Here is a 25548-nt window from a genome sequence, read left to right as displayed (position 1 = left end):
ACTCATCTCCGGTCAATAACCAATAGCGTAATCTAGATGCTCATATTGGTTCCTACATATTCTACAAAGATCTTTATGGTCAAACCGCATAACAACATACGTTGTTCCCTTTGTCATCAGTATGTTACTTGCCCGAGATTCGATCGTCGGTATCTCAATACCTAGTTCAATCTCGTTACCAGCAAGTCTCTTTACTCGTTACATAATGCATCATCCCGTAACTAACTCATTAGTCACATTGTTTGCAAGGCTTATAGTGATGTGCATTACCGAGAGGGCCCAGAGATACCTCTCCGACAATCGGAGTGACAAATCCTAATCTCGATCTATGCCAACTCAACAAACACCATCGGAGACACCTGTAGAACATCTTTATAATCACCCAGTTACGTTGTGACGTTTGATAGCACACTAAGTGTTCCTCCGGTATTCGGGAGTTGCATAATCTCATAGTCATAAGAACATGTATAAGTTATGAAGAAAGCAATAGCAACAAACTAAACGATCATAGTGCTAAGCTAACGGATGGGTCTTGTCCATCACATCATTCTCTAATGATGTGACCCCGTTCATCAAATGACAACACATGTCTATGGTCAGGAAACATAACCATCTTTGATTAACGAGCTAGTCAAGTAGAAGCATAGTAGGGACACTTTGTTTGTCTATGTATTCACACATGTACTAAGTTTCCGGTTAGTATAATTCTAGCATGAATAATAAACATTTATCATGATATAAGGAAATATAATAACAACTTTGTTATTGCCTCTAGGGCATATTTCCTTTAGGCCATCGGGGCGGTCGTCGCGGTCGGTAGTGGGAGGGTCGGGGTGGTCGGCGGTGAGGACATGATCGCACCGAAGTTATCTGATACCAAATTGGTAGGAACCAGATCCCTACCAGGGCGTGGTCTTAGATTGTAGGGGTGGAAGGAGGGATGGCGTGGAGGAAGGCGTGATCGCTAGCGCTGGGGCTGGGGCGCCGTTGTTGCGTGCGAGAGAGAGAAAGGGCACAGGGGCGGCGGCTAGGGTTAGGTCTCCCGGCTCCCTAAGGAAGCCGAGCAAATATGATTACTTCTTGCTTAATCCCAAAACAGGTCCTTACACTAGTTTATATAATTCTCCTAATAAAGTAATTGGGCTAAGCTCCTAATAACGATAAGATAAACTGGACCACAACTAACTGGGCTAAGCCCCTAATATGCCGGTCATAACACTTTCAGCTGATCTTCCTTGCATTTTCTGTGTGTTTATATTCACTGTTTTCTTTTGATTGAGTTCCATATTGTATCAGGCAAGGACGAATTCTGCGTTGAATTTCTCCTTATGCCCATTTAGCGTTTTTGTATTTACCTGGTTCTGACTAGTGAATGTTGAGTTGTTTTGGTTTCCCTGAGATTGAGGGAAGGCTTCAGTGAGATTGCTAATGTTTAAGTGGATGAAATTGCCAAGGTTTGGAGTATGAAGTAAACATGTCACTCTGATTTGGAAAATTTCACAAAGTGTTGTGTGGACGCGCAATACACATTTTATTGAATATTGATTGGTTCAGCAATCACAGCCGTTCAACATCACGATCCCATGATCCAGAGGCTATTCAACTCTTTATTTTGAAGGTTACTTGGCGCTAATTTTTGCCCCACCTCTTGTTGCACTCAGCTATACAATGCGCAACACCATGTGTATCTGCAAAAATGGCCAAGACGAGCAGAAGATCGTCAGACCAGGTGGTGATTCTTCTTTGTATCAATAGAAAAAAGAGAGCATATGTTGCACCGATGTTCAGGAGAATCAGGAGAATTCATCTATAAATGCAACGGAGCAAATGGAATGCAAGTAAGGTGTTCTGTTGGTCTTACAGGTTGGTGCCACTGACGGGTCACAGATGGAGTCCGTGCTGCAGACCATGATGCATGCGGCGAGGGCGTCCTTCTTGTCAACTCCGTCACAGTTGCTGGCGCAGTCGACGTTGCAGAGCCACCAAGGGACGCTGTGCCTGCACCCGTCGTGGCACTGCTGGTAACAGTCGCAGAAGGACATGGCGGCCACCTGTTGCTTGGATGGCACTGACATGATGAGGAGCATGATGCACAGCGCGGCAATGGCAGCCGCCCCCTTCTTCACCTCCATCTCCTCTCCTTCCTCGGACGAGCTATGACAAGAGAATAGGGAAGGAACTGCTGTGGGAGTTTTCAGGTGACTGACTGGTGGCTCTCTTAGTCAGTCAGATATATTGGAGTTCTGAGGGCAATATCAACGTTTGACCTGGATAATTTGTAGTGTAACGTAACAAAGTATTCCAGTATTTTCCAGAAAATCAAATGACCCACAATTTCAGGTTGGAGTGTCATGTAGCCAATTTTCCAATGGTATTAATTCCCGAACAAGATGGTGCCTACTGCTACTTACTAGCCCCTAGAGGAGCACCTGAAAATAACCTTGGATCTTACACGAATTAGAAAAGTGCATGTTGCTCATCTTTCTATTTTCCCTGTGAAGCGACCTGTTTTCTTTCTACATCAGCACATGTCGCGAATCTTTTTCTAATGTTGGTTTTCTCTAATATAATTCTGAGGTGATCTCACGCCGGAGCTTTTCACACAATTTCCAAGATGGTTTAGCTAGTGCTTAGTGCTTATTGTTTGAGCCATACAATGTCTTCAGATATAATGTCAACGGTTTTCCATGAATGCCTTGTACAAATTGCTTTGACTGACGCCATGTGATTTCCCTGCAGGTATCTACAGTTACGTTCCGGTTTCCGAGATATAGATGTGCCTTGATAGCTTGCTTCAATTAGTTACTACATTTCAATTGATCGTTTGCTTGTGTTATGCATGTGTTCATCTTTTCCCCTTTTCCTTTGTGTTCAGTGCTGTACTGCGTGGGGAGGATTCTGCGTCAGATTTGTACTTATGTCCCATTTTGTGTGTTTGTTTTGGGTGAATGTTTATCTGGTTCTGACCAGTGAATTTTGAATTATTTTGCTTTCGTTGAGATTCATGCAGTGCTTGGATTAGTTTGCTAATATTTGAATAATTTAAATGTTAAGCTTTTATGTTCCTTAATCCTCGCAAAAAGAAGATACAGAATTTTGTTGTTGTCATCTGGACAGAGGAAGGTAAAATCAAAATTAGCAGGGATTTTCCACATGCATCGATAACCATGTTTATATTAAGATTCACAAATTTTCTCACAAGCGTTACAAGGAAGCAAAACACATTCTATTTATTGATGCAGCAATCACAGCTGCTCGACATCATATGCAGCAATCACAGCTGCTCGACCGGCTTTTAGCTCTTCAATGTTCCTCGTCGGGATCGGGACCAGGGGCGCCCCACACATTGTAGCATTCGTCTACACAAACTTCAGGATCTGCGAAATGGCCCAAGATCATCAGAACAGACGTTTCCTTTTTGCTTTGTGAAAAGAACACACATTCAATCAATGTACATGAGAATTCATACATAAACAGAGCAAACGCATCCGATAAAGTTTGTGTGAAAAGAAAACATATTCTATCATTCATGTCTTACCGGTCAACGGCGCTGGCAGGTCACAGATGGAGTCCGTGTTGCAGGCGTCCAAGCAGGTGCGAAGGGGGTCGGAGATGTCGTCGAAGAAGGGGCAGCTACAGGCGCACATCACCTTGCAGAGCCACGGAGGGGTGCTGTTGTTGCACCCAGGGTAGCACTTCCGGTAGCACTCGCACTTGACTTCGGACAGCTGCTGATGGGATGGCTTTGGCAGCATGAGGAGGAGGAGCATGCACAGGGTGGCAACAGCGGCCGCTCTCTTCTTCGCCTCCATCTCCTTGGCCTCACAATCGTACGGGAGAAGAGAACTCCTGTGGTGTGTGGTGGGTTGGTGGCTCTGCCATTCAGCTAGAGTGAGGGCCCTTATATATTGGAGGTCCGAGGACAATATCGACATTGGCACGGATAATTCGTAATGGGACCAATAGCATTTCACTATTTTCCAGCAAATCAAAGGACCGTAATCCAAAGTTGGAGTGTCATGTACCTGTACCCAATTGTGCTAGTGGTTCTCGCTGCTCACCTTAAAGCTGCAATGCTGCATGTGTTGATATAGAAAGAAAACAGAATGCAGTTCTGATACAACGCTGTTTATATACCAGTGTGCAAGTTATGGTACATTTAATCACTTCTACAGCTTGGTACAAGTTTCCGAATGTAACTCCAATGGAATAGTTCATGCCAGAAAAATAACCTGGTTAGACAATTGCATGATGCTCATCATCTTTCTTTTGCCCAGACAACCCCTTGTGAAGCTGCCTGTGCTGATCTAGAAAGAAAACCCAATGCAGTTTTCATACAGTACTGATTATATGGGATGGCACTTACCAGTAAAAACTATTGTATATATGTCTAATGACCTGCTGTTTAGTACTAGTAAAGGAAAAAAATTGCAATATTAGTGCCTGGAGATGTGAAGTATCTGCATGGAATGACATCTCTTATGTATTGTTTGCAACTATGCACTTTTATTACTTAACAAAATTTGCGTATATTCAGTAGCATAGCAATGCTCTGGGATAGTTTTACTTCTTTTTGAGATATGGTCAAGGCTTCGGTGGGTTGTCTAATGTTTGAACTTGAATTCTTTCATACACGGGCCTGTATGTTTCAGTGTGTTGGGTGTGTGTGATTATCGTCCTTGTTAAAAGTCTATGTACAATGCAGGTACATGTTGTGTTTCTTTTATTTTGCGTTTTCTCATTTTCACTGTTTTCTTTTGATTGTATCCCATGTTGTATGAGTATGGGAAAGCCTACGTCGAATTTCTGCTTATGTCCCATTTTGTGTGTTTGACCGATGAATTTGTCTAGTTCTGTTCTGACTGATGAATTTCAAATTATATTGCCTTTGTTGGGATTCAGACAAGGCTGGGATGACTCTGCTCATGCTTGAATTCTTTTACTTGTTATATGAACCTCATATGTCACTTCCTCCTCACAAAAAGATAGACAATTTTACTCTTGCAATCTGGACAGGGGACACGGGAAGATAAAATCAAAGACACATCAAAATTAGCAGGTATTTGCCAAATGCCTCGATGACTGGCTTTATTATAAGATTCACAAACTTTCTCACAAGTAGTGCACCGAAGTGAGATACATTTTATTGCATTTGTGCAGCCGCTCAACATTGTATGATCCCATGATCAACCGATCTTCCATCTTTAAGGTTCCTTGCTGGGACCATGGCCACCCCACGTCTTGTTGCATGCATGGATACAATCCGGAGCGCAAACTGCATATGCAAAATGGCAGTGCAAGCACAAGATCATGAGAACAAAATAACAGCAAAAAGGGCACACATATTCCATCAATGTGCCTCTACGGACGGACACATAAAGTAGGGTGGTAGGTCCTCTTACCGGATGGCGCTGGTGGCAGGCCACAGACAGAGTCGGTGCAGCAGGCGACCATGCAGGCGATGACAGGGTCCTTGTTGTCATTGCAGCTGCCGCCACACACGACCTTGCAGAGCATCGGGAAGGCGTTCTTGCACTCTGAGTAGCACTTTCGGTAGCAGTCGCAGGAGTGATCCGAGAGCTGCTGACGAGATGGCCTTGACAGCATGAGGAGCAGGAGCATGCACAGGGCGGCAATGGCCGCCGCTCTCTTCTTCACCACCATCTCCCTCCTCTGGCAGGCAATGAGAATAGAAGAGAAAGAGAACTGCTGTGGTGAGTGGTGAATGGTGACTGTTCATTCAGCCAGTGTGAGCTCTTATATATCGGAGAACTGCTGTGTGACTGTTCATCTCAATGGGGGCAATCTCGACATTTGACACGGCTAATTTGTATTGTAGCCGAGCAAAGTATTTCAGTATTCTACAGCAAACTAAATGCGCCGCAATTTCAGGTTCAGTGTCCTGTACCCGATTTTGTGAACGATAACTGAATGCATGCTGCCCACATCTTTCTTTTGCCCCAGACAAGCTCCATGAACTGATGTAGAAAGATAACTGAAAACAGTTTCATGCAATGCTGTTTATATGGGAAATTACTATAAACAACTATTTTGTTTCTAACACAGAAGAAGTTGATCAAGCAGCCAATTCAAGAATCCGCATCGATGACAACTGGAAATTGGTTCGACCATTTGTGACAGATGTTTCCGTTGCAACATACTGAAATTGTTTCGATCGTTCATGTCCACTGTTTTCCACAGCAGCCAAAAGATGATTCCAACAAAACTAAAATTTGTTTCAGCCGAGCATGAAAATATTGTAGGGATAATATTTGTTTCAGATTAGATGAAATTTTGTCTTGAAAGGAAGAAGAGGATTTACTTTCATCTATGAACAACAAAATTGCTATAAATTAAAACTGATGCAGCTTAGTTTTTTAAGTGCAATACTAGAATCAGGTCAGTCTTGTCACTGAATCTTACACCTCTGCCTGGAAAGCATCCACCACTTTTTAGCTGATCAACATCGAGTGCTCCTACTGTGCCGCCAATTTTTGCTTGAAGAAAAGGTACTTTTATTTTTATTCATGCCCCCATCTTCTCACCTGGATAAGTCGCTTCAGCAATCGACTGCGCTTCCCCTCCCCTGCATTTCCACAATTCAACACGCACCTGATCAGGGCTCTTCGCCTCCTTTCCGTTGCTGCAAGCACACAAGTTTTTTTTTATTTCCAACTTGTACAGCCTCGCATCAGGAACAAATGTGCACCATTCACTCCTCACACAGCGTGGCTCTTAATTTGAGGTACGCAAAATGTCTACTATTCCTATGTTTGAAATTCTGCAAGATTCTATACTGTGCGACGTCCCTTATTTCGGTGTTCCAAAAGTAGACTTTACAGTTTATCTTTTGGCAAAAAAGAGGCATCTACGGCTCGACGACATATAGAGAGTCGAAGACAACATTAAGAACGTGCTGTAACCATTTATGTCCTAATGTAATATCTAACACAGTTAATACTCACATGTCTCTAAAAGACTAAGGTTTAACTAAAAAACAAGGTGAGGAAGAGTCGAAGAGATGAAATTTGGTACAACTAAAGACTCAGGCATTCAGTATTCAGTTGTTCCATGTGCACTAGATGCAGAACTGCAGAAGGGCCATATATCAGTAGCCAGAACCGGTTGACCCTACGTTGGAACCAGATCATGTGAGTGATTGATCAATAGTAAATAGCTGTAGTTGCACGATTAAATATACCCACTGCCCACTGGCATTAGGCGCATCCACGATGCTCACTTAACTAAACTAATAATAGTTATCAAGTTTCTTGTCACTATTATTAATATATGACGTGCTTGCACGGAACTTGTGGTTTGGCTTAAACAAGTACAATACGTGCCTCCATGGAAATTAATGATTTCGGTAAACGATTCCAAAGTCAAACACAACTCTCTAAAGGAATCTCCACGTCAAAATAATGGATTTTGAATTTTGTATTGCACTCCAGCTCCATGTTCCACCGAAAATAATATGCTCTATTAGCATTTTAAAACTATATCATTTTATAAAATCGATGCTTAAAGTCAATGAAGGTTTATATTGTGGTATCGAGGACTACAAGTCACTTGCAAAGATCTTTCTTTAGTTGTGTTAGTCCTGACTCCTCCTTGTTCTTCCTGCTTCCTGTCCAGAGAGCGAGATCCAAACCTCCTGTCCACAACAATGGCTGCTACTGCTGCACTAGTCTTTGCAGGGAACTCGGTTGCAACCCCAGCCATCTCATTCATCGTGAACAAGGCACTCGGTTATCTCAGTGAGTGGTACAAGCCCAACGATCTAGAGGAGCTCAAGAATAATCTGTCAGAAAAGCTCACGGACATCCAAGCGGTGTACGATGTTGTTGATCATCAGGAGATCAGTGAGCAGAGCAATGGACTGGCTGAGTGGCTCTGGCGATTCCGCGATGCAGTCGAGGAGGCTGAGGATGCACTTGATGAGATGGACTACCACAAGCTTAAAGAAGAGGCAGAAGCCCACAGCCTAGGACAGGTGTGTAATCCGTTCACAAAGTTTTTCAAAGAACAGATTGCCGGCAAGGCTGCAAGGATGACTCCTGAGGGAAACATGGTAGAGAAGCTGAGGGAGGCCATAGAGAGGTTAGAAAGTGTTGCTAAAGATGTGGGTGGTTTCCTTCAGCTTTTATGCCGTGTTGATAATCTTGTCCTGCAAGATCGCGCTGAAAGAAGTGTATACCAGACTAGCTCCACTTTGGTGCCTATTGAGATATTTGGTCGTGACAGTGAGAAGAACCAGGTGATAAGGTGGTTGACTGATAGTGTACATGATGATCCAGATACTGTTATTCAGGTACCGGTTTTTGCAATAATCAGAATTGGAGGTATAGGAAAGACAACCCTTGCTCAGATTGTCTGCGAAGAGTTGAAAGATTCAGCACACTTTGACTGTATTTTGTGGGTACATGTTTCTGATAATGTTTTCAGTTCAACAAGGATAATGAAAAAGATCTTGGAGGCGGTTACAAAAGAGAAGCCTAATGCTGATACTTTGGAAGCACTGCAACAGATTCTCAAGGACAAACTTGGCCTTAATAAAGTTCTGCTTATTCTGGATGATGTTTGGGAAGATAGCAAAATGATTGAATGGGAAACATTAATGGCTCCTTTGCGGAGTATCCAGAGAGGAAGCAAGATTCTGCTGACAACCCGAATGAGATCTGTGGCAGATATGGTTACATGTGTCATGAGAAGTAGAAAGGATTATTTGCATTTAAATGGATTAAATGAAGATGAAAATTTTATGCTCTTCAAGAAGTATGCATTTGATGGTTTGAATTCAGAAGATTATGCACATCTCTTGCCAATTGCTGAAAAAATAGCAAAAAAGTTTCATGGCTGTCCTTTGGTAACAAAGATTGCAGGTGGCCATCTACAGAACAACATAAGTGATCAGCATTGGGAAGACTTGCACAGACAATTAGAACATTTAGAAGGAAGCACTGATGTTATCATCACAACTGTTCTTCGATCGAGCTACCATCATCTACCTGAGCACTTGCAGCTTTGTTTTAGATACTGTAGCATATTTCCAAAAGATCACAAGTTTAAGAAGGAAGACATAGTGAAAATGTGGATGGGTTCAGGACTGATCCTACAAACTGAAGGTGGAACTGAAAGGCCAGAAGACATGGGAGGAAGATACTTTGTGCAGTTGGCAAGAAAGTCATTCTTTACTTTTGTGCCAACAGTAAATCCTTACCAGAAATACAGCACAGAGTACTATGTCATGCATGATTTATTGCATGAGTTGGCACGTAATGTCTCTACCGGTGAATGCCTAAGACTTGAATCCGGTGGTTTTCTGCATCATAAGTGTACAGTTAGACACTTATGGATAGCAAACTTCAGCAAGTTATCATGTGAGGAGATCAAGGCCATTTCCTGCTTTAAGAGTTTGCGTACACTCGTCATGGAAGATTCTTATCATGTCAGCACTGGTCATGTATATGCACTGGAGGAAGTTATAGAAAAACTTAAGTGCTTACGGTTATTGAGCTTAAAAGGGGTAACCAAGTTCTGTTTCCCAAAAGAAGTTGCTAATAAGCACCTTCGTTATATCTCTTTCTCTACGATTGAGAAAATACATGGACTTTCTAAGCTCTATCATTTACAAGTACTTATTGCAGCGAAAAGAATAGGTACAGCATCAGAACAAGTGGAGAATATGGAAAACCTGTTTCACCTGCGGTATGTGTCCTATGGTACTAATGGATTCGGTCAGTGTCCTGTTGGCAGATTAACTTCACTTCAAGAATTGTATAACTTCAGTATTCAGTCAAAGGAAGGTTACCGAATAAGTTCATTGATGAATTTAACAAGCCTTTGCAAGCTACGACTGTGCAACCTTGAGAATGTTGAAAGGCATGAATAGGTTATAGAGGCCAAGATAAATGAGAAATCCTATCTTAGGTCACTGTCACTTAACTGGTCTGAAACTAATGATGTTCTGAAGGAAGACAATCTGGTTCTTGATATACTTGAGCCACATGCTCGTCTTGAAAATCTTGAAATTACAGGATACAGTGGTGTCCGATTCCCACCTTGGATAAACCATCCCCCTCTGGTCAATATGGTGTCACTTGAGCTGAGACAGTGCAAAAGTTGGGTGTGCCTTCCATCTCTTGGAAATCTACAGCTACTCAAGCATCTCGAATTGCAAAACCTTACTGGATTGAAACAGATTGGACAATCATCTGGTGATTCCTTGCCTCAAAATCTGAAAACCCTAGTGGTGGAAGGATGCCAGGGATTAAGGAAACTGCCACTTCTACCTCTGACTTTGATGCAGCTGGAAATAAATAACGTTGGATTGGACATCCTCCCGAGAATAGGTATACCCCACTTCTTCCATCTCATCATCTCCTGCAATCTACTCCCTCCGTCCCATAATATAAGAGTGTTTTTTACACTACACCGGTATAAAAAATGCTCTTATATTATGGGACAGAGGGAGTAGTTTTCAGACTGAGAGATGTTATTCCTATCTTAAGTACTGTTTCCATGTGTTAACCAGAATTATCTCCTGTCAGTTTGTGATCTGGGCATCCCGTTTAACTATGTGTTAATTTTGCAGGAGACACAAACTACTATTTGGGTCAGGAGAGGCCTGTTACAAATTTGATAAACACAGCTACCCATTTTGATAGCTGTGGTTCTCTACGAGGAAAGAGAACTAAAAGGTACCCCGCCATTTCTTTATAGTCAATGGAGTACATGTCATTTCTTGCTTCTATGTTATAAACATATGGAATTGTGCTGTGCATATAGGTGAAGTCCAAGCTGGTTATCTCTGCTGCCTGGAGATTCAGGAAAGAAGTCACGGAAAGCGACATCCTCTCTTTTTCGCGCTGCAAGTGCAACTGGAGGGAGAAGAAGTAACCACGGCGTTCTGCTCTGTTCCACTGTTGGCCCCTCCCCTCTCATCTAAGGCTAGCCGCCGGCGACAAGGTTGGTGTGGGTCCCATACTCCTATGACTGTACAAATGTAGTTAGGATCTAGTACTTTCTAGTAGGTTTTCTTTTCCCATGTTGTATTGGGGTCGACCCCATTGTAGAACTAGCTGACTATGTCATCTGACCGCGGGCTCTTGTAACAACCTAGCGAGCCTCTAGGATTTTGTCTATATTGAAAGTTATTTGTGTGCATATAACAGTATAGATATCATCATACATTCGTTTGATATGAGATTTATACAATTGTATAGCAGCATATAAGATTGGACAGAAAAAGCGAAAAGCTTTGTAGACACACACAGACAAACAAACTCTAGGTTGGAATCTAGGATTTCCTGGCATTATTCAATTTAGCCTTGATTGGGAAGTACGGGTCGGCAAAATAGAAAACTGAGAAGCCTTGTGCGCATAAACGCAAACACCTGGTGGTCACGAATTTTATACTGCAATGTATGGCTTGATTAATGTTGGATCAGAAGGCACAGAACAACAAGAAAATTGGCTCCACTATCAGAAGCACTCCACGTTACCTGATTTCCAGCATTGTGAAGTTGAATGTGTCCGATCCGTGGCCGAAACTCCAGTAACGCTCCTGCACAGACGCCAACAATCACGAGAGCTCCTACTGGACGCTCGCGGGCGTCCAGCAAATTAGATAGAGCTCGGGCAAACAGGCCGGCCCATAACCAGGCAACGAGCGATAGTAAAAATGACTCGAAAAAGAAATGCGCAAGCGACAGTATCGAACACGCGACCTCACGCTTAATAGCGGCTACGCCAACCGCCTGACCTAGCTCCAGAATATGGCACAATTGCAGCGCAAATCTTAAAGTACATGTAAAACGACAAATCTGTTTTTTTCCTTCAAATATCCAACAATTCCTGCAAACAAATGTGAACGATTTACAGTAAATATATTTGAAAATCGTGAATAAATATCGAAATTCGAACAAAATTTTAAAACCTGAACAATTATTGAAAACATGAACAAATTTTTGAAATTCCAAACGTTTATTGATTTTTATATACGTTAATTTTTGTAAAATATATATTGAACATTTTTTATATACACTGAACAATTTATAAATACAAATTGAACATTTTTTTATATACGCTGAACAATACTTAAATACATGTTGAAAAGTTTCTAAAAATATATATTGAACATTTTTTGACTAAGTGCTGAACAATTTTTAAATACACATTTAACATTTTTTGATATGCGTTGAAAAATGATTTTTGGAATTTATATCTTTGTTCTAATGATAGAACAAAAATTTGAAAAGAGAACAAAGTAAGAAGAAAATAAAGAAACAAAAAGGGAAACAGAAAACAAAACGAAACGGAAATAGAAAAAACAGCGATGCGTACCTGGGCCGGCCCAACTCGGAGCGCCTTCAGCGAAGCCCCGACGTTTGGACGCTCACGAGCGTCAAATAGGATCCACCAACAATCACGCCTACGTCCTCCACGGAACGGTGCAGTGGGCGAGGAAGGATGACGCCCAGCACCACCAGGTTCGTCTTCCACCAGTTGAGAGGAACGTCGCGCGATCTGAGATGACCGGATCAAAGAAGTATAACCGGGGTGAGGGAGGAGGGGGGACTGGGGACTCTAGAGGGGGAGGCGACTGGAAGTGAGGGTGTCGGCGGATCGAACCGGCAGCCTGAGAGCATGTCCAATAAAATATGCAATTCTAAAAAATGTTCTGTACATCTTTAAAAAATACAACTCCAACAGATGATGTATATTAGAGATGTAAAGAGCAACTCTAATTGATGATGCAAAATGGAGATGTAAAAACTAGTGGGCAGCGGCCGAAACGTGGCGGCGGCAGTGAGGACAGCGGCAGCGCGGTGCGATCCGGGGCGGCGGTGGTTGTGCGTGGGGGCGGCGGAGGGGCGGCGGGGGTGGTGAATCGGGACGAAGGCGACGGGAGTCGAGGAGGCGGAGCAGCAGGGGTGGTGAATCGGGACGAAGGCGACACGAATTGAGGATGTGGGGCAGCGGCGATGCAGCAGTAGAGGAGCGGCGATTCGAGGCAGAGAGAGAGGAGGAGGAGCGGTAGAGGAGCGTCGCAGGGGCAGCAGGAGCTCGACACTGCAGGCGGCGGGCTTCGTGCGGCGGGGAGAACGGCGGAGGCGGTAGCGTGGCACGCCTCCCCTACCCCTGGCATTGGGTCGAGACTAGGAACAAGCCCAGCCCGTCCACGACCGCCCTGTGGAAGCCATTTCGGCAGCCAGACCTCCGGCGAGGCGGGTGACGGGGGACAGGCGGGCGGAGTTGCTGCGGGGTTGGAGGTGGGCGGGCGGGCGGCGGCGGCGATTTTGGGTGAAATCGACCGGCGGCGGAGTTGGGCGGGCGATCGAGGGAAAGCCAACTAAAGGTAGTTGGACAATCGGCGCGCGGCTGGCGTTTTTACATCTCTAGTAGGTGAAGATGCAATTTTGCATCGCGAGGTGTTGTATTTTATATCTTTGAAAGGCGAAGATGTTTTTTTTTTTGCATCTACATTATCTATTGGAAAGGGGTTTTTAAGTCTCAGGATACAAATGTTAGTCATTTTTGCATCTTCATTATCTTTGAAGATGCTCTGAGTGGGAGTGATGCAGCAGCGTATTCAGGAAACGCACAACGACGAAAGGGATGGAGCGATCGTGAGGAGAGAAGAGTCGAGATGTTCGTACCATGGTTCCTGTGCGGCACGGAGTCCTCGTGAAGGGCACGCCCGCGGCAAGTCCGAACTTTTACCCATATCTCCCACGTGGAAGGATCCAGTACATCATAGGACTTGATCTGACGGCCAGCAGCTCTTGGCCATCCGTTGTAGCGGATCCATCCAACTTAATAATGAGAATTATTCATATGCTATGCATAAGGTACGGATATAGACTAGAAGGATTAGGCGTGTCTTGCTGCGCGGTTGGTGTTGTTGAGATTTCATTAAAAATTATTATTTTTTACGAGAAAAAGGATGATGAAGTGTATCTCTGTTTATATTGCGGCATTTTGATTGAGTTAATATGGCCGCAATATGGGAGTCTGTCAATGGGCGAGAGAAGAGTTCCATGTAGGCCTGCAGAGCCTCATCGAATGTGATCTCGCCTTCGTGCGCTAGGCATTACTTCCTGATAAGCACCGCTTGTAGGGTCAGTTTGGTTCGCTTCCTCACCTTTTTATGCTTGGCCTGGAACTTGCCTGATACTAGCCTGGAGGTTGTTTGGATGATGTCCTCAGCAATGAAATGCTTGCCTGGCCTGGAGCATTTTTCATATTGATTAGCCTGGTTGGAGCACCAGGCACGGGCATTAGACTGGTGCAGGCGTATGAAAACGGACGCCTGGCCATCTCTAAACCTGCCTGGGCACACTATCCTATGCAAATAGCTTTGTCTATAGATTTTATTTATATTTTATTCAGAGCTACCCAGGCCAGCCTGGTCAGGCAGAAATCTGCACCAACTCAGGCACATGCCAGGCGCTAATTTTTCCCAGGCACAAAGCCCAGGTCGCCATCCAAACTAGCTCGTAGTTTGGAACCAGTGGAACCATGGCCTGGCCCCTTCACCCTCGCCTTCGTACACTCTGTCTTGAGTTCGACACTTGTAACCTCTTTTGTCTTGCACGTCATTTTGGGCTGGGGGGACGCCTCTGCGGGCCGGCTAGGACAGGGGAATGTGCTCGTCTAACCTCGTTGCACAAATCCTGAACACGAGAACATATTATGTGTGGTATCCTGATTTGGGGTAGTTTGGTGCATAGATCACTCCCCAATACCGTCGGCCCCGTGCAGCCCAAATGTCCTCTGATAGGCTAACCAAGAACACGTCGTCCTTGTGCATGTACATCACCTGCCCAGTTCTTGTACTAGTCGTCGGTGGCGGCGTCTGTGGACGTCGTATTCTTCTTGAAGGCTTCATCGCGACGTTCCCACTCCTTGCTTGTGGCTCCGGGTGAAAACTCGATATGCGGATCAGACAGTGGCTACTATCCGTGGTCGTACCCTTCTAGGAGGCACGTCTTGGAGTCCTTGCTTCGTCATTGTCCGTCTCACCCCTCCCCCTCCTCAGTGGTGGAGGTCTCCGTCGTCTCCAAGTGGCCCTTCTAGCTCATCTTTAATTTACTCGATTGTCGTCGGTGTGGTGTGGCGGTGCCCGACACCTTTGTATCTTGTCCTGGGTGTGTGTGTTGTATGCCATGATGACGTGTGTTGTATCAGTTTGATCGGACGTTTGTGGTTATGGTTGCTTCATATATAAGGGGGGGATCCTTTTTGGGTAAGGACGCGTGCGAGGTGAAGATTTTTCTGGAAACACTGAACATGGTGTCGTTTGGTTGAGACTAGTGGTTGGGACGTTACCCTGTGGCACCGCTTGAGTGGAAACTGTGTGCACATTCTCATTAAAAAAATACATAGTCCTCGCCTCCGTGTAAAAGAACATCTCAAAAAAAAATTCTCACATTCATCTAAAAAAGTAAAAAAGAAAAGAAAAGAATTACCACCATAGACTACCAGCGAGTGCCACTTTGCATAACCCTTCATTTAAAAAATACTAGAGGTCCCCACCTCCATCTAAAAAAAATACATTAAAAAATAATTCACATCTTTATCTAATTTTTTTTCAAAAGATTTCTCACCACGGTCAACCAGCTTGCGCCACGTGGCATAATTGATTGGCCGCCCTTCATGCGTAGCTTAATGGGTTTAATTAATTGGACAAACCACGCACAAGTCACCTCGGACACGCGTCGCATGAGTGAAGCGGTGGACGGGAGACAATAAATCAGTGGGGTGATTTGAATCACATCCCTATTGTGTTTCCTCAAGTGCTCTTGAGTAGCAAAAAAATGTACTGTTGTTTAGCAGATCGTGCATCTGGCGTAGTCATAGATTCTTTTCTTTATTAGACGCAACTATTAGATTTTAACACAAGCCGATCTTAGCTCAGTTGGTAGAGCGGAGGACTGTAGTGTTGCAGACAAATCCTTAGGTCGCTGGTTCGAATCCGGCAGATCGGAATTTTTTGGGGCTTTGCCTGATTAAATTCCCTTGCTCCCTTCCGTTTGGAGAAACAAATTAAATCACAGTCCCCTTGCTCCGTTCAGTTTGAAAAATTAAATCCTACACATCTTGGCATGATTTGGATTTAAAGGCTTGAGTTGTGAGTTATCAACAATACAAATGAACCCAAACAATGCATAATTTTGACGGGGAGCATTCAGTACTGCCACACAAAAAATATCTAGGACTGAATCGCAGTGTATTGTTTCTGAAAATACAGTGGCACGCAGAATATCTAGAACAGTGGCACACAAAATAGAAGAAAATCATTTAATCATGGTGAGAATATGCCATCATCTATATCTTCAAGACTTTAACACTAGGACATGTCAAAAGATCAGTCAAACTTGTCATGAATTCGTATCCTTGAGAGGCTACTTCATTTGGTCCAAAACCCTTTTTCTTCTTACTGAATAATTATCTGTTTTCTTTCTGCTGGCCAAAAGGGAGTCACCAAGTTCTTTTTATTTTGCAGTTTTTGTTCTGAACCTCTTTTTTCCTTAGGCGCGCATCACTCCACAATTCATTTGATGCTTGAGGAGTCACCTGGACATCACATCTCTCTTCCGGATTAACCAAACCGTTCTTTGACTTCCTTAATTAGTAACCTTGTCAAGTGCATTTTCAATCAAAATGCAACATTCTTCAGAGCTTGTATGTCTGTCGCACAAGTGCAAGCTCTCTTTTTTGTCAGAGCAGTGAGAAATCAAATGAGATTAAGGCAGACATACAAAGTAGCAAACTATGCAATTCAACAAGACCACAAGGTTTCTTGTTGTTTCTTTTAGAAAGAAAAACGTAAAACAATTTATATACCATTATGGAGTCATCAGTTTTCAAATTAAACTGATCACACAAGGATTTTATTCACTACCGAGGGTACCTTGATGACAACAAGTACTCTGCTTCCAAGCTATACTGCCGGCTCGTTTCCTCCATATTTGTACCCTCAATCACTGGATACTTCGGCACATCCATGTCATGCATCACGAAGCTATCATGTGAGGCCCCAAGGCTCTCGAGTGTCAACTCCACTTGCCTCATGGTTGGCCGGTGGTCTCCTTCAATCCTCACGCATGCCACCGCCAGCACAGCCACCTCTTCAACCTCCTTGCCGCCTTCTTCAACGACCTGAGGATCTAGCACGCGAACCAGCTTGCCTGCTGCTAGCGAAGCGGTGAAATATGCGACAAGGGTTTCCTCCTCGGATGAGCGATATGAGCATGGTTTTTTCCTTGTCAAAAGCTCCATGAGGAGGACGCCGAAGCTGTAAACGTCGCTCTTCTCGGTGAGCTGTCCCGAGTAGAAGTACAAAGGGTCTAGGTACCCAAATGTCCCTTGGATAGCGGTTGCGGTCTCTGTTTGATCGACCGGAATGCACCTCGAAGCTCCAAAGTCTGACACCTTTGCTATCAGAGTGCCATCTAGCAGAATGTTTTGGGACTTGATATCCCTGTGTACTATAGGGAACGACACGGCCGAGTGAAGGTAGGCCAGAGCTCTCGCAGTTTCGGTTGCGATCCTTAGCCGATCTTCCCATGTCAAGGATGGCGCGGGTTCTTGGACATGAAGATGATGGTAAAGGGTCCCGTTGGAGATGAACTCGTACACCAGCAACGGCACCTCCGTCTCAAGGCAACACCCAAAGAGCTTCACCACGTTTCGATGGTTGATCTGCGAGAGGATGGCTACCTCATTTATGAACTCGTCGATCTCCCTCTGGATCGCGACCTTGGACTTCTTGATTGCCACGACATGCAGGTCTGACATGATCCCTTTGTAGACCGTGCCATGCCCTCCTCCACCGATCTCACGAGCTTTGTCGAAATTGTTTGTGGCCTTTTGTAGCTCCGCCAAGGGGATGATCATCCTCTCGGCAATGTCCGCCTTCTGAGACACCAATTGCTGCAACAGATGCCCTCGATTTTGCTTGAAGAATTTCTTCTTGAGCATTTTTGCCCTCCGTTGCTTCATCTTGCGGGTCACGAAGATAGCACCAAATACCATGATTAGAAGGGCTGCTCCACTGCCAACTCCAATGCCGACACTTAAACCTGAAGAATGTGCACAAACAATGCGTTTTCGTTGTTAAGGAAGAATCTCTGAAATACTACAAAACAGAACATGAACCGATGCAATCTCTGGCGTGCAATTTTACTGGTTTTGTGCTCACCTAGAGAAGATCTGATGCAGCCATTTCTTATGCGCGGGTCGCCATGGGCGCCTCGCGGGCACCGGCATAGGTGCCCTCCGGCCGTGTTGGTGCACTCGCCGAAGCACATGCCCGGCAGCGTGCACTCGTCGACGTCCTGGCATCCGCCGGCGAGGTATGGGTTGCCCTGGTAGCCGTCCAGGCACCGGCACACGTAGCCGCTGCGGTAGTTGCCGGAGACGTTGTGGCAGGAGGCGTGGCTGCTCCGGCACGCGCTCCTCCGTGCGTCCACGGGGCAGCCCGACGTTGCCACTCCCGGCAGCTCCACCGGCTTCGAGTCTACCGCGAACTCGAGGACGACGGGCACCGCCGGCCGGCGCGAGGGCGAGTACCCGGGCGAGTCGTTGAGGAGCGCGGCGGAGGCGCCGTCGAACCACCCTCTCTCGGCGATGCGCACCGTGACGGGCAGCCTGTCGGCGTACTCGTTGCTCGAGTCCAGCGACTTGATCTCCACGCGGTAGGAGGGGCGGCCGATGGGGACGGGCGTCTCGCAGCAGCCGATGCCGGAGCACGCGGCGGCGGAGCTCGAGTTGGTCACGGCGCCGGTCCACTTGTCGTTGATGGAGCAGAAGGAGGAGCAGCCGCTGATGACGTTGCCGCCGCCACCGTCCCCGACGAGCGTGGCCTGCACGTTGCACCCTGTCACGACGAACTGGTTGCGCCACTCCGACAGCACGTACGGGCCGGCGGCGCCGAGGCCACCCCACGCGCCGTTGCCGTCGAGGCCTCCGGGCCCGGTGAAGTTGAGCCTGACCTGGCCCGCGCCGTCCACGACCCGCACCGTGGAGTTGGCCAGGGAGATGTCCACGACCTGGAGGCCGCTGCCGACGAGCAGCCGCGGCTCTCCGGCGCGCGTTCGGTCGCAGGTGAGGTTGAACCCCGGCCAGTGGCACCCGTCGCCGATGCCGAACGGGTACGGCACGCGCATGGCGCCGCAGCTGGTTGGGCAGCGCGAGCGCGCGCCTGGGGTAGCCTGAGCTGCTGCCGCTGAGAGGCAGAGCTGCAGCAGCAACGCCGTCAGCGCGGCAGCCGGAATCATCGTCGCGGCGGGTTTCTCCATTATTGTCTCTCGAATCCATTATAAAGCTTTCTACAAGTTGAGCAAGTTGTAGGAGGGCAGCCGCACGCAACCGGCCGTGACAGTGAGTTCTCGCTCGCTTGACTCAACGCGCGTGCATGTGCATGCATGTGCGCGTTGACGGACCTGGTCTAGGCTGCATCGTGATGACCAAGACATTGAAATATTGTTTTCTTGTTTTCACATTTGTATCCACATTCTCGAGTTTCTTCTTTTTCGATCTCATGAATTTTGTGCTTGGAAAACGAAAGCGATCATAAATGTCATCATTGGGGCAAACAAGGTAATAGTTTTGTTTTGTTTTGTTTATGGCGGAAAAACATCCCATCTACTCCTTCATCTTCAATTATGGCATTATAATAAACAACAGAAATAATAAAAAGTACACTCAGATCCGTGGACCACCTAGCGATGACTACAAGCGCTGAAGCGAGCCGAAGTCGCGCCACACTTGAGAGGAAAATCCAAAACGGCATAACCAAATGATTGTTTAGTCCTCCGCAAAAAAAAAAAGCGATTGTTTAGTCGATGATGGATTTCACGCTGCAGAATGAATCAAAGAACTGTGGATGTCATAGGAATTTAGGGCACGTAGAGTGATTCTTGATCAGATGAGCACCGGTTCGGCTAAACCACCTCAACTTAAACAAGGTTGGAGTCGTTAAGATGAGGACGACCAGGTGGGTGAAGATGTGAAGATGTGAATGAGAGCATAAGAAGCCAGCATAGTTTGCCATCTTTGAGCCTATGGTACTTTCTTTACTTTTGGTCAATGGCTGCATCGTGAAGAACATATTTCTTTCATTCACAAAAACAAATATTTCCTGTATCCGGTAGTAGAACAAGGCTCCTTTTGCTTTGTACTCCCTTCGTTCGGAAATACTTGTCTTATAAATGGTTGTATCTAGACTTATTTTAGTTATAGATACATCATTTTTCAACCATTTCTAAGACAAGTATTTCCGGACGGAGGGAGTAATAATGTTCATCCATGATCATGCTGATTGACGTCGTCCAACCTGCCGCAGGATGCCATGATTCCTATGTCAACAATAATCAAGCCTTAATTGTCCACATCCCAGATACTTCGGAACTAATCTTCCGATGATACAGTTGCACCAACTCTAAATCTAAAGTTGGGAAATGGTAGAAAGTGTTCACCACTACCAACTCCAAGGCCAAGGCCAATGTTGGTCAACAACTCAACATTTAGTGCTAAAGAATCTTAGCATCGATTTTAGGGGGTGTTTGATTCAGAAGTCCTAGGACTTTTTCTAGTCCCAAGGACTAATCAAAAAAGACTCTCTAGTAGAGTCTTTTTCTAGTCCCTGTAGAAAAAGTCCCTCCCGTTTGGTTCCTAGGAACTTTTTAAGGACTTTTTCTAGTCTCTGGGACTACAAAGTCCCTGAACCAAACACCCCCTTAATTGGTGTTGAACACTGTGTGGAGTAAAGTACTAAGACTAGCCACAATAGGTAGTAACATGCCCATGTTACTACTTTATGTTACTACCTCTATAGTGGGGAGTAACATATGTGTGGTAACATGCAACACTTCATTTATTAGGCTATAGACTCATCTTGCCTTGATATGTGTGATGTTACTCATACTAGTAGTAACTAGCTATGTTACCACATACCTCTTTTTCTTCATTTATTGCTTGTCACATCATCTATTTTATCTAGATATGTGTGATGTTACTACCTATGTTACTCCCACTGTGGGTAGTCTAAGGAAATGCGGGAACCGGTTCTAGTGCTAGAATCAGGTACTAAAGAAGTAGACTTTTGTGGCGCCCAAACTGGCTCAAAATATGAGAGCGAAGTAAATGACAAAAAAAATATAATATTCTAACATTTGGATCTAGAAGTAGGTGCTATAAAACATAATATTAAAGCAAATTTACTTTTCATTGTACCAAGTTCTAGTATTTTTCTTTGAACCAACAGCATAGTTGATGAGTGTACTCACTACTATCTGCTGCTGACCATCAATATCAAGATTATAGAAAAAAAATTGTCAATGTAAGTAAACACTACTGAACCAACATTTCCTCGCCAAGTCCAATGCGCAACACTCATGTCACAAATGGATACGACTTCCGATTCTTCGCCCTCCGTTTATCCAAGCACATGGCGACAACGGAGGTGGCCATGTCCTGCTCCTCACCTTCCCAGAGCCACAGTAACCCGATGTTGCAGCTCGGCAGGCCGGGTGAAATCGGATCAGATAATTTTCATACCGAATCTGGTTTCAAATGGGCGGGTATGGGAAGAGAAAGGTGGTCAGATAATGCTCTGTTTGGATGTTGATATTCAAGGCCTTGGAATTGAATTGGCCCCAATATCAAATCCTCCCGACTTTGATATTGACATTGCACCTGAATTCTGGTGTTTGGATGTTCACAGAATTGACATCTGGAATTTGCATGAGAGGCTCAATTGCAAAGCGTGTTTGGATGGCCAATGTGTACATTGGAATTTTGGTTATTGTCATAGGATGCACATTGTACTTCTATGTAAATTTTTAGTAAAATTCTATGCATTATGTGAATATATTTTTTAATGTTTAAATTTAAATAATACAACCACAACACGCATACAATGGCAGCACTTGCAAAAAAAAGCATTACTTGCACAAAAAAGGGCATCACTACTTATACAACAACAACTTTTTCTTCCACAGCCAAATAAAGTACAACTATCCCGAGCTACTCTTTGTGAGATAAGGTATGCCATCCCGACAACTACACAATAATTAAGTAATTATGCATCAATTTGTACAACATATATCAATCAATCAAGATAATGTATGTTCAGTCAAGCATCGAAAGGACTGGAAGCAAAATTTGCATCAACATCACACGTTTATAACAGACCAATATCACACACAAACCACGTCAAGTACTTTGGATCTGCCTGCTGGGGAACAAAGCTCAAATCGATTGACCTGCAGAAGACAGTTGTTTTTCAGAACATCAGCACATAGTGTGGGAGTTTGAAGGGATCAGGGGATTGGGTTTTCTGCCTAGGAAAGGGAGGGGGCTAGTGGGACGGACGCACGGGGAGGGACGGGAGCCATCTGCCATGGGGGCATGCGCGCGGTGGTGGGTCAGGCCAACGACGGCCAGTGGGACGGACGCACGGGGAGGGAGGACGGGCTCGCAAGGAGGGAGTCAGGCGCGCGGAGAGAGAGATAGGCACACAGGGGAGGAGCGGATCCGCCGGAGAGATGGGAGAAGGAGGAGGACGGTGGAGAGGGGCCGACCAGCGCCGCCGGGACCTCCCGCGTCGCGCTTCCGTTCGTCTTCTGTAGCACACGTTTGGCCTGTTTCTTTTCGCTTGAGAGCGGGCGAAGCGGTAAGTCGAACGAGCAATCCCGAATATCTCACGAAGTCGAGCTCTTGTGTCTGAATTCGGGAACAACCAGGCGGGCTGGGGGAGTGGGCTAGCGAATATCGCGGGCCAATTCAGCGAGTCAATTCTATGACCATCTGAACAATGGTATTCAGGTTGCCCAATGCCAATATCAATTTTTAGGCCCCAATATCAACATCCAAACGAGGTGTTAGACAGTTATGGGAAGAGAAAGGCATATACAAAAGTGGATACCTACATTGGATCTAGTACATCCATTATCCACCGAATACTGTATTATTCAGAATTACAATCGGATTATCTGTCCTAAAAAATTTGGACTATCCGATTTGAAGTCTGTGCAGCCAGCCCAAAAAAGTCCCACAGCTCGAAAGTCCACTTCTACTCCAGAGCTCAATGAGCTCTGGATGAGCAGTAAATCCCGAATTTTTTGAAAAAATCTGGAAAAAAATTGGTGAAACTTTGACAAATGTTTTCAGTGCTTGGAAATTTTCATTCCGAAAGAACATCCATGGAAGTCATGGCAAAAAAAAACAGCACTCCAAAATGCTTTCAAACTAGCATTGAAGTGTCGATTTTGTTTTTTTACCACGATTTGCACGAATGTTATTTTGGGATGGTACCCTGGTGAATGAATCTCGCACAATATAATCTTTTCTTTTGACTGGTACGGTAGATATGCGAAATTGCATGTAACATGTAAATAAAAATGTAATTGCACATATGAATCACTCTTCTCTAGGGAAAACTAAACTTTTCATGTCCCGCTTATTGCAGGGAACAGAGTCACCACCCACATATTTAACTATAGATGATTCCCGCGCGTTGCTTAGGTAATCTTGTTAAAAAGAAATGCATAATTAGGTGCTACATAAACAACTAAAAGTGATAGAAACAAAATATGAAAGTATTTCTTGATATACACTTTAAAAATTTAAAAATATGAAGCATATAACATAAGCATGTATAAAAGGAAAAAAGTAGACTACATACGGTTAAAAGAGTGTCATTCTAAGAAAAGTAAAAGATCAACTTTATAGGTATATGCTAGCTCCAAGCACCCAACATGTATATCATGTCTATGGGAGCACAAAACTTTGTGCAAGAAAATTAACTGATAATTTGCATGCATGAACATGTGATATAGCTTGGTAGCACTACATGGACATATTGATGCAAACATGTAAAGTATGATTTACATGCGTGCCTTGCTGATGTGGGAAGATAGTATGTAAGAAAAAAAAAGTAGTATGTTGTAGCTATTTAGCAATAGACAAAACGAGTGTTGTTTCTATAAAAAAAGTGAAAAATCAACTATATAGGTATGCTCCAAGCGCCCAACACAAATACCATGTCTATGAGCGCACAAAACATAGTGCCAAAACTTAACCGATGACTTACATACTTGAACTGATGATGTGCCAATGCTCCATGGATATGCTAATGCGAAAAATGTAACTTATAACTTACATGCATGACGTGATGATGTGGCATGGTTCCATGGCTAGAAAAAATAGTTAGTGGGTTGTATCACAATTATATCTAATGTAATTTAAAACCCACTTAGAATTCGCTAATGCATGTTGCATAGTGGAGGATTCTTGTGCATAGATAAGACGGATGCTAGTGCATCTAGATAATAATCTAACGACTACAACAATTTTTATGATGTGAAGCATGCGTGTTGAGATAATTAGAAGTAGTGGGAATCACTCTCTTAGATATATAGGACGTGTTGGATCCAAACACGAAGTTGAGTGTATTTGTTTTCCTCTTTGCTCCTTGTTTCTTTTTTCTTTTTTTTCTCTACTTCCCTTTTTTGTTTTTTCCATTTCCCTTCTTTTCACTCTTCCAACTTTCTATATTATTATTTACTTGTGGCATATTTATTGGGAAAAGCTTCCTTTCCGCCGGCGGATCTCACGCAAACATCAACCACCTCTTCCATCTGCCACGTGCTACCTTGGCCCACGTCTTCCTCTCAATCTTATCTCTTCCAAAGAAATCAAGGCTTCTTCCTCCCCCAAAAATATCTCACGTCGCTCTCCTTTATCTCTCAGGTCACCGCACACATCTTTTTGTTGCTCACGCACGAAGTGCCTTGCAGTCAAGCAGCCATGGATTTTTCCTCATCCCCTCCAGCAAGCAGCCCTTGCTCCTCCCTTTTAGCAGCAAGCCATGGCGCCCCAAGCTGCCAATGTGTGGATACGCCGTCGAGCTGTTCGCGGTTGCTAGGAGCTGCTACTGCACATGCCGCACTGCCATGAAGCTCGTCGATGGTGCTACAAGGCCGGTGCTCGGCTACTATGGCCACCGGTGCTCTGCAACAAGCGTGGGAGACCTCCCGCAGGCGACAGGCTCTCGAGCAGATCCGCACTGAGTTTCTGCAACAACGGTGTTGTTGCGAATGACGACGGCGAAGTTAGTGCAAATACGACGCAGGGATGAGTTTCCGCAACATAGTCTTTGTTGCAAAAAGGAATTGCAACAAATGTCTTGTTGCAGGAATACGACGCAGCGACGAAATTCTACAACATGATTTGTGTTGTAATTTTTTTGAAACAAAGGTTTTGTTGCAGAAATACAGAGAAAAAACTGAAGATGTTGTTGCAAATTTTGCAACAAGTGTCTTGTTCCAGAAATACAAAAAGATGTCAGAGATGCTTTTGTGAGAAAGGTCATGTTACAACAGAGGTTTTGAAACAAAAATCTTGTTTTAGAAAAATAAGAAAGAGAAACGACTAGAGAGCTCATGTTGTACAATCGGATGGCTCGCACCCCGGCCGATCTTTTGAAAAGATCAGCCGGCGGACGCGTAGCATGTCCCATATTTATTACTTCTCTCC

General features: G+C 44.6%; 4 protein-coding genes and 1 non-coding gene across 5 annotated transcripts; 2 read left to right on the top strand and 3 right to left on the bottom strand.

The window, feature by feature from the left end:
- Nucleotides 1-1629: 1629 nt before the first annotated feature.
- On the bottom strand, nt 1630-2132 carry LOC125516475 (uncharacterized). The gene is made up of 2 exons (XM_048681908.2): nt 1862-2132; nt 1630-1688 (listed from the first exon to the last, which is right to left on the bottom strand). Exons 1-2 carry the CDS (start codon nt 2130-2132, stop codon nt 1630-1632), a joined length of 330 nt encoding a protein of 109 aa, XP_048537865.2.
- Nucleotides 2133-5052: 2920 nt separating this feature from the next.
- On the bottom strand, nt 5053-5746 carry LOC125517578 (uncharacterized). Its single transcript, XM_087531133.1, has 2 exons — nt 5403-5746; nt 5053-5275 (listed from the first exon to the last, which is right to left on the bottom strand). The coding sequence occupies exons 1-2, from the start codon at nt 5662-5664 to the stop codon at nt 5205-5207; spliced, it is 333 nt and encodes a 110-aa protein (XP_087387259.1). The 5' UTR covers nt 5665-5746; the 3' UTR covers nt 5053-5204.
- Nucleotides 5747-7422: 1676 nt separating this feature from the next.
- On the top strand, nt 7423-11496 carry LOC125517577 (putative disease resistance protein RGA4). Its single transcript, XM_087531132.1, has 3 exons — nt 7423-10352; nt 10595-10700; nt 10789-11496. Exon 1 carries the CDS (start codon nt 7667-7669, stop codon nt 9890-9892), a length of 2226 nt encoding a protein of 741 aa, XP_087387258.1. The 5' UTR covers nt 7423-7666; the 3' UTR covers nt 9893-10352; nt 10595-10700; nt 10789-11496.
- Nucleotides 11497-15907: 4411 nt separating this feature from the next.
- Nucleotides 15908-15992, top strand: TRNAY-GUA (transfer RNA tyrosine (anticodon GUA)). Its single transcript is given in 2 exon segments — nt 15908-15944; nt 15957-15992. It is a non-coding gene; the product is annotated as a tRNA-Tyr (tRNA).
- A 702-nt stretch (nt 15993-16694) lies between these two features.
- Nucleotides 16695-19405, bottom strand: LOC125515658 (wall-associated receptor kinase 3). The gene is made up of 2 exons (XM_048681173.2): nt 18209-19405; nt 16695-18089 (listed from the first exon to the last, which is right to left on the bottom strand). The coding sequence occupies exons 1-2, from the start codon at nt 19305-19307 to the stop codon at nt 16906-16908; spliced, it is 2283 nt and encodes a 760-aa protein (XP_048537130.2). The 5' UTR covers nt 19308-19405; the 3' UTR covers nt 16695-16905.
- Between the last annotated feature and the right edge of the window lie 6143 nt (nt 19406-25548).

The sequence above is a fragment of the Triticum urartu genome, chromosome 6A (genome assembly GCF_056163025.1).
Source record: "Triticum urartu cultivar PI428250 chromosome 6A, HENAU_Tu73, whole genome shotgun sequence".
Classification (NCBI taxonomy): Eukaryota; Viridiplantae; Streptophyta; class Magnoliopsida; order Poales; family Poaceae; genus Triticum; species Triticum urartu.
This window is presented reverse-complemented; position numbering and strand designations above follow the sequence as displayed.

What these genes read in the sequence shown, in the direction of transcription:
- LOC125516475 (XM_048681908.2), bottom strand. Translation starts at nt 2,132, where the DNA reads ATGGAGGTGAAGAAGGGGGCGGCTGCCATTGCCGCGCTGTGCATCATG. An exon ending in CCCGTCAGTGGCACCAACCT is followed by an intron (nt 1,689 to 1,861) that starts GTAAGACCAACA and finishes CCATTTTTGCAG; the next exon opens with ATACACATGGTGTTGCGCAT.
- LOC125517578 (XM_087531133.1), bottom strand. Translation starts at nt 5,664, where the DNA reads ATGGTGGTGAAGAAGAGAGCGGCGGCCATTGCCGCCCTGTGCATGCTC. An exon ending in CCTGCCACCAGCGCCATCCG is followed by an intron (nt 5,276 to 5,402) that starts GTAAGAGGACCT and finishes TTGCATATGCAG; the next exon opens with TTTGCGCTCCGGATTGTATC.
- LOC125517577 (XM_087531132.1), top strand. Translation starts at nt 7,667, where the DNA reads ATGGCTGCTACTGCTGCACTAGTCTTTGCAGGGAACTCGGTTGCAACC.
- LOC125515658 (XM_048681173.2), bottom strand. Translation starts at nt 19,307, where the DNA reads ATGGAGAAACCCGCCGCGACGATGATTCCGGCTGCCGCGCTGACGGCG. An exon ending in CTGCATCAGATCTTCTCTAG is followed by an intron (nt 18,090 to 18,208) that starts GTGAGCACAAAA and finishes CACATTCTTCAG; the next exon opens with GTTTAAGTGTCGGCATTGGA.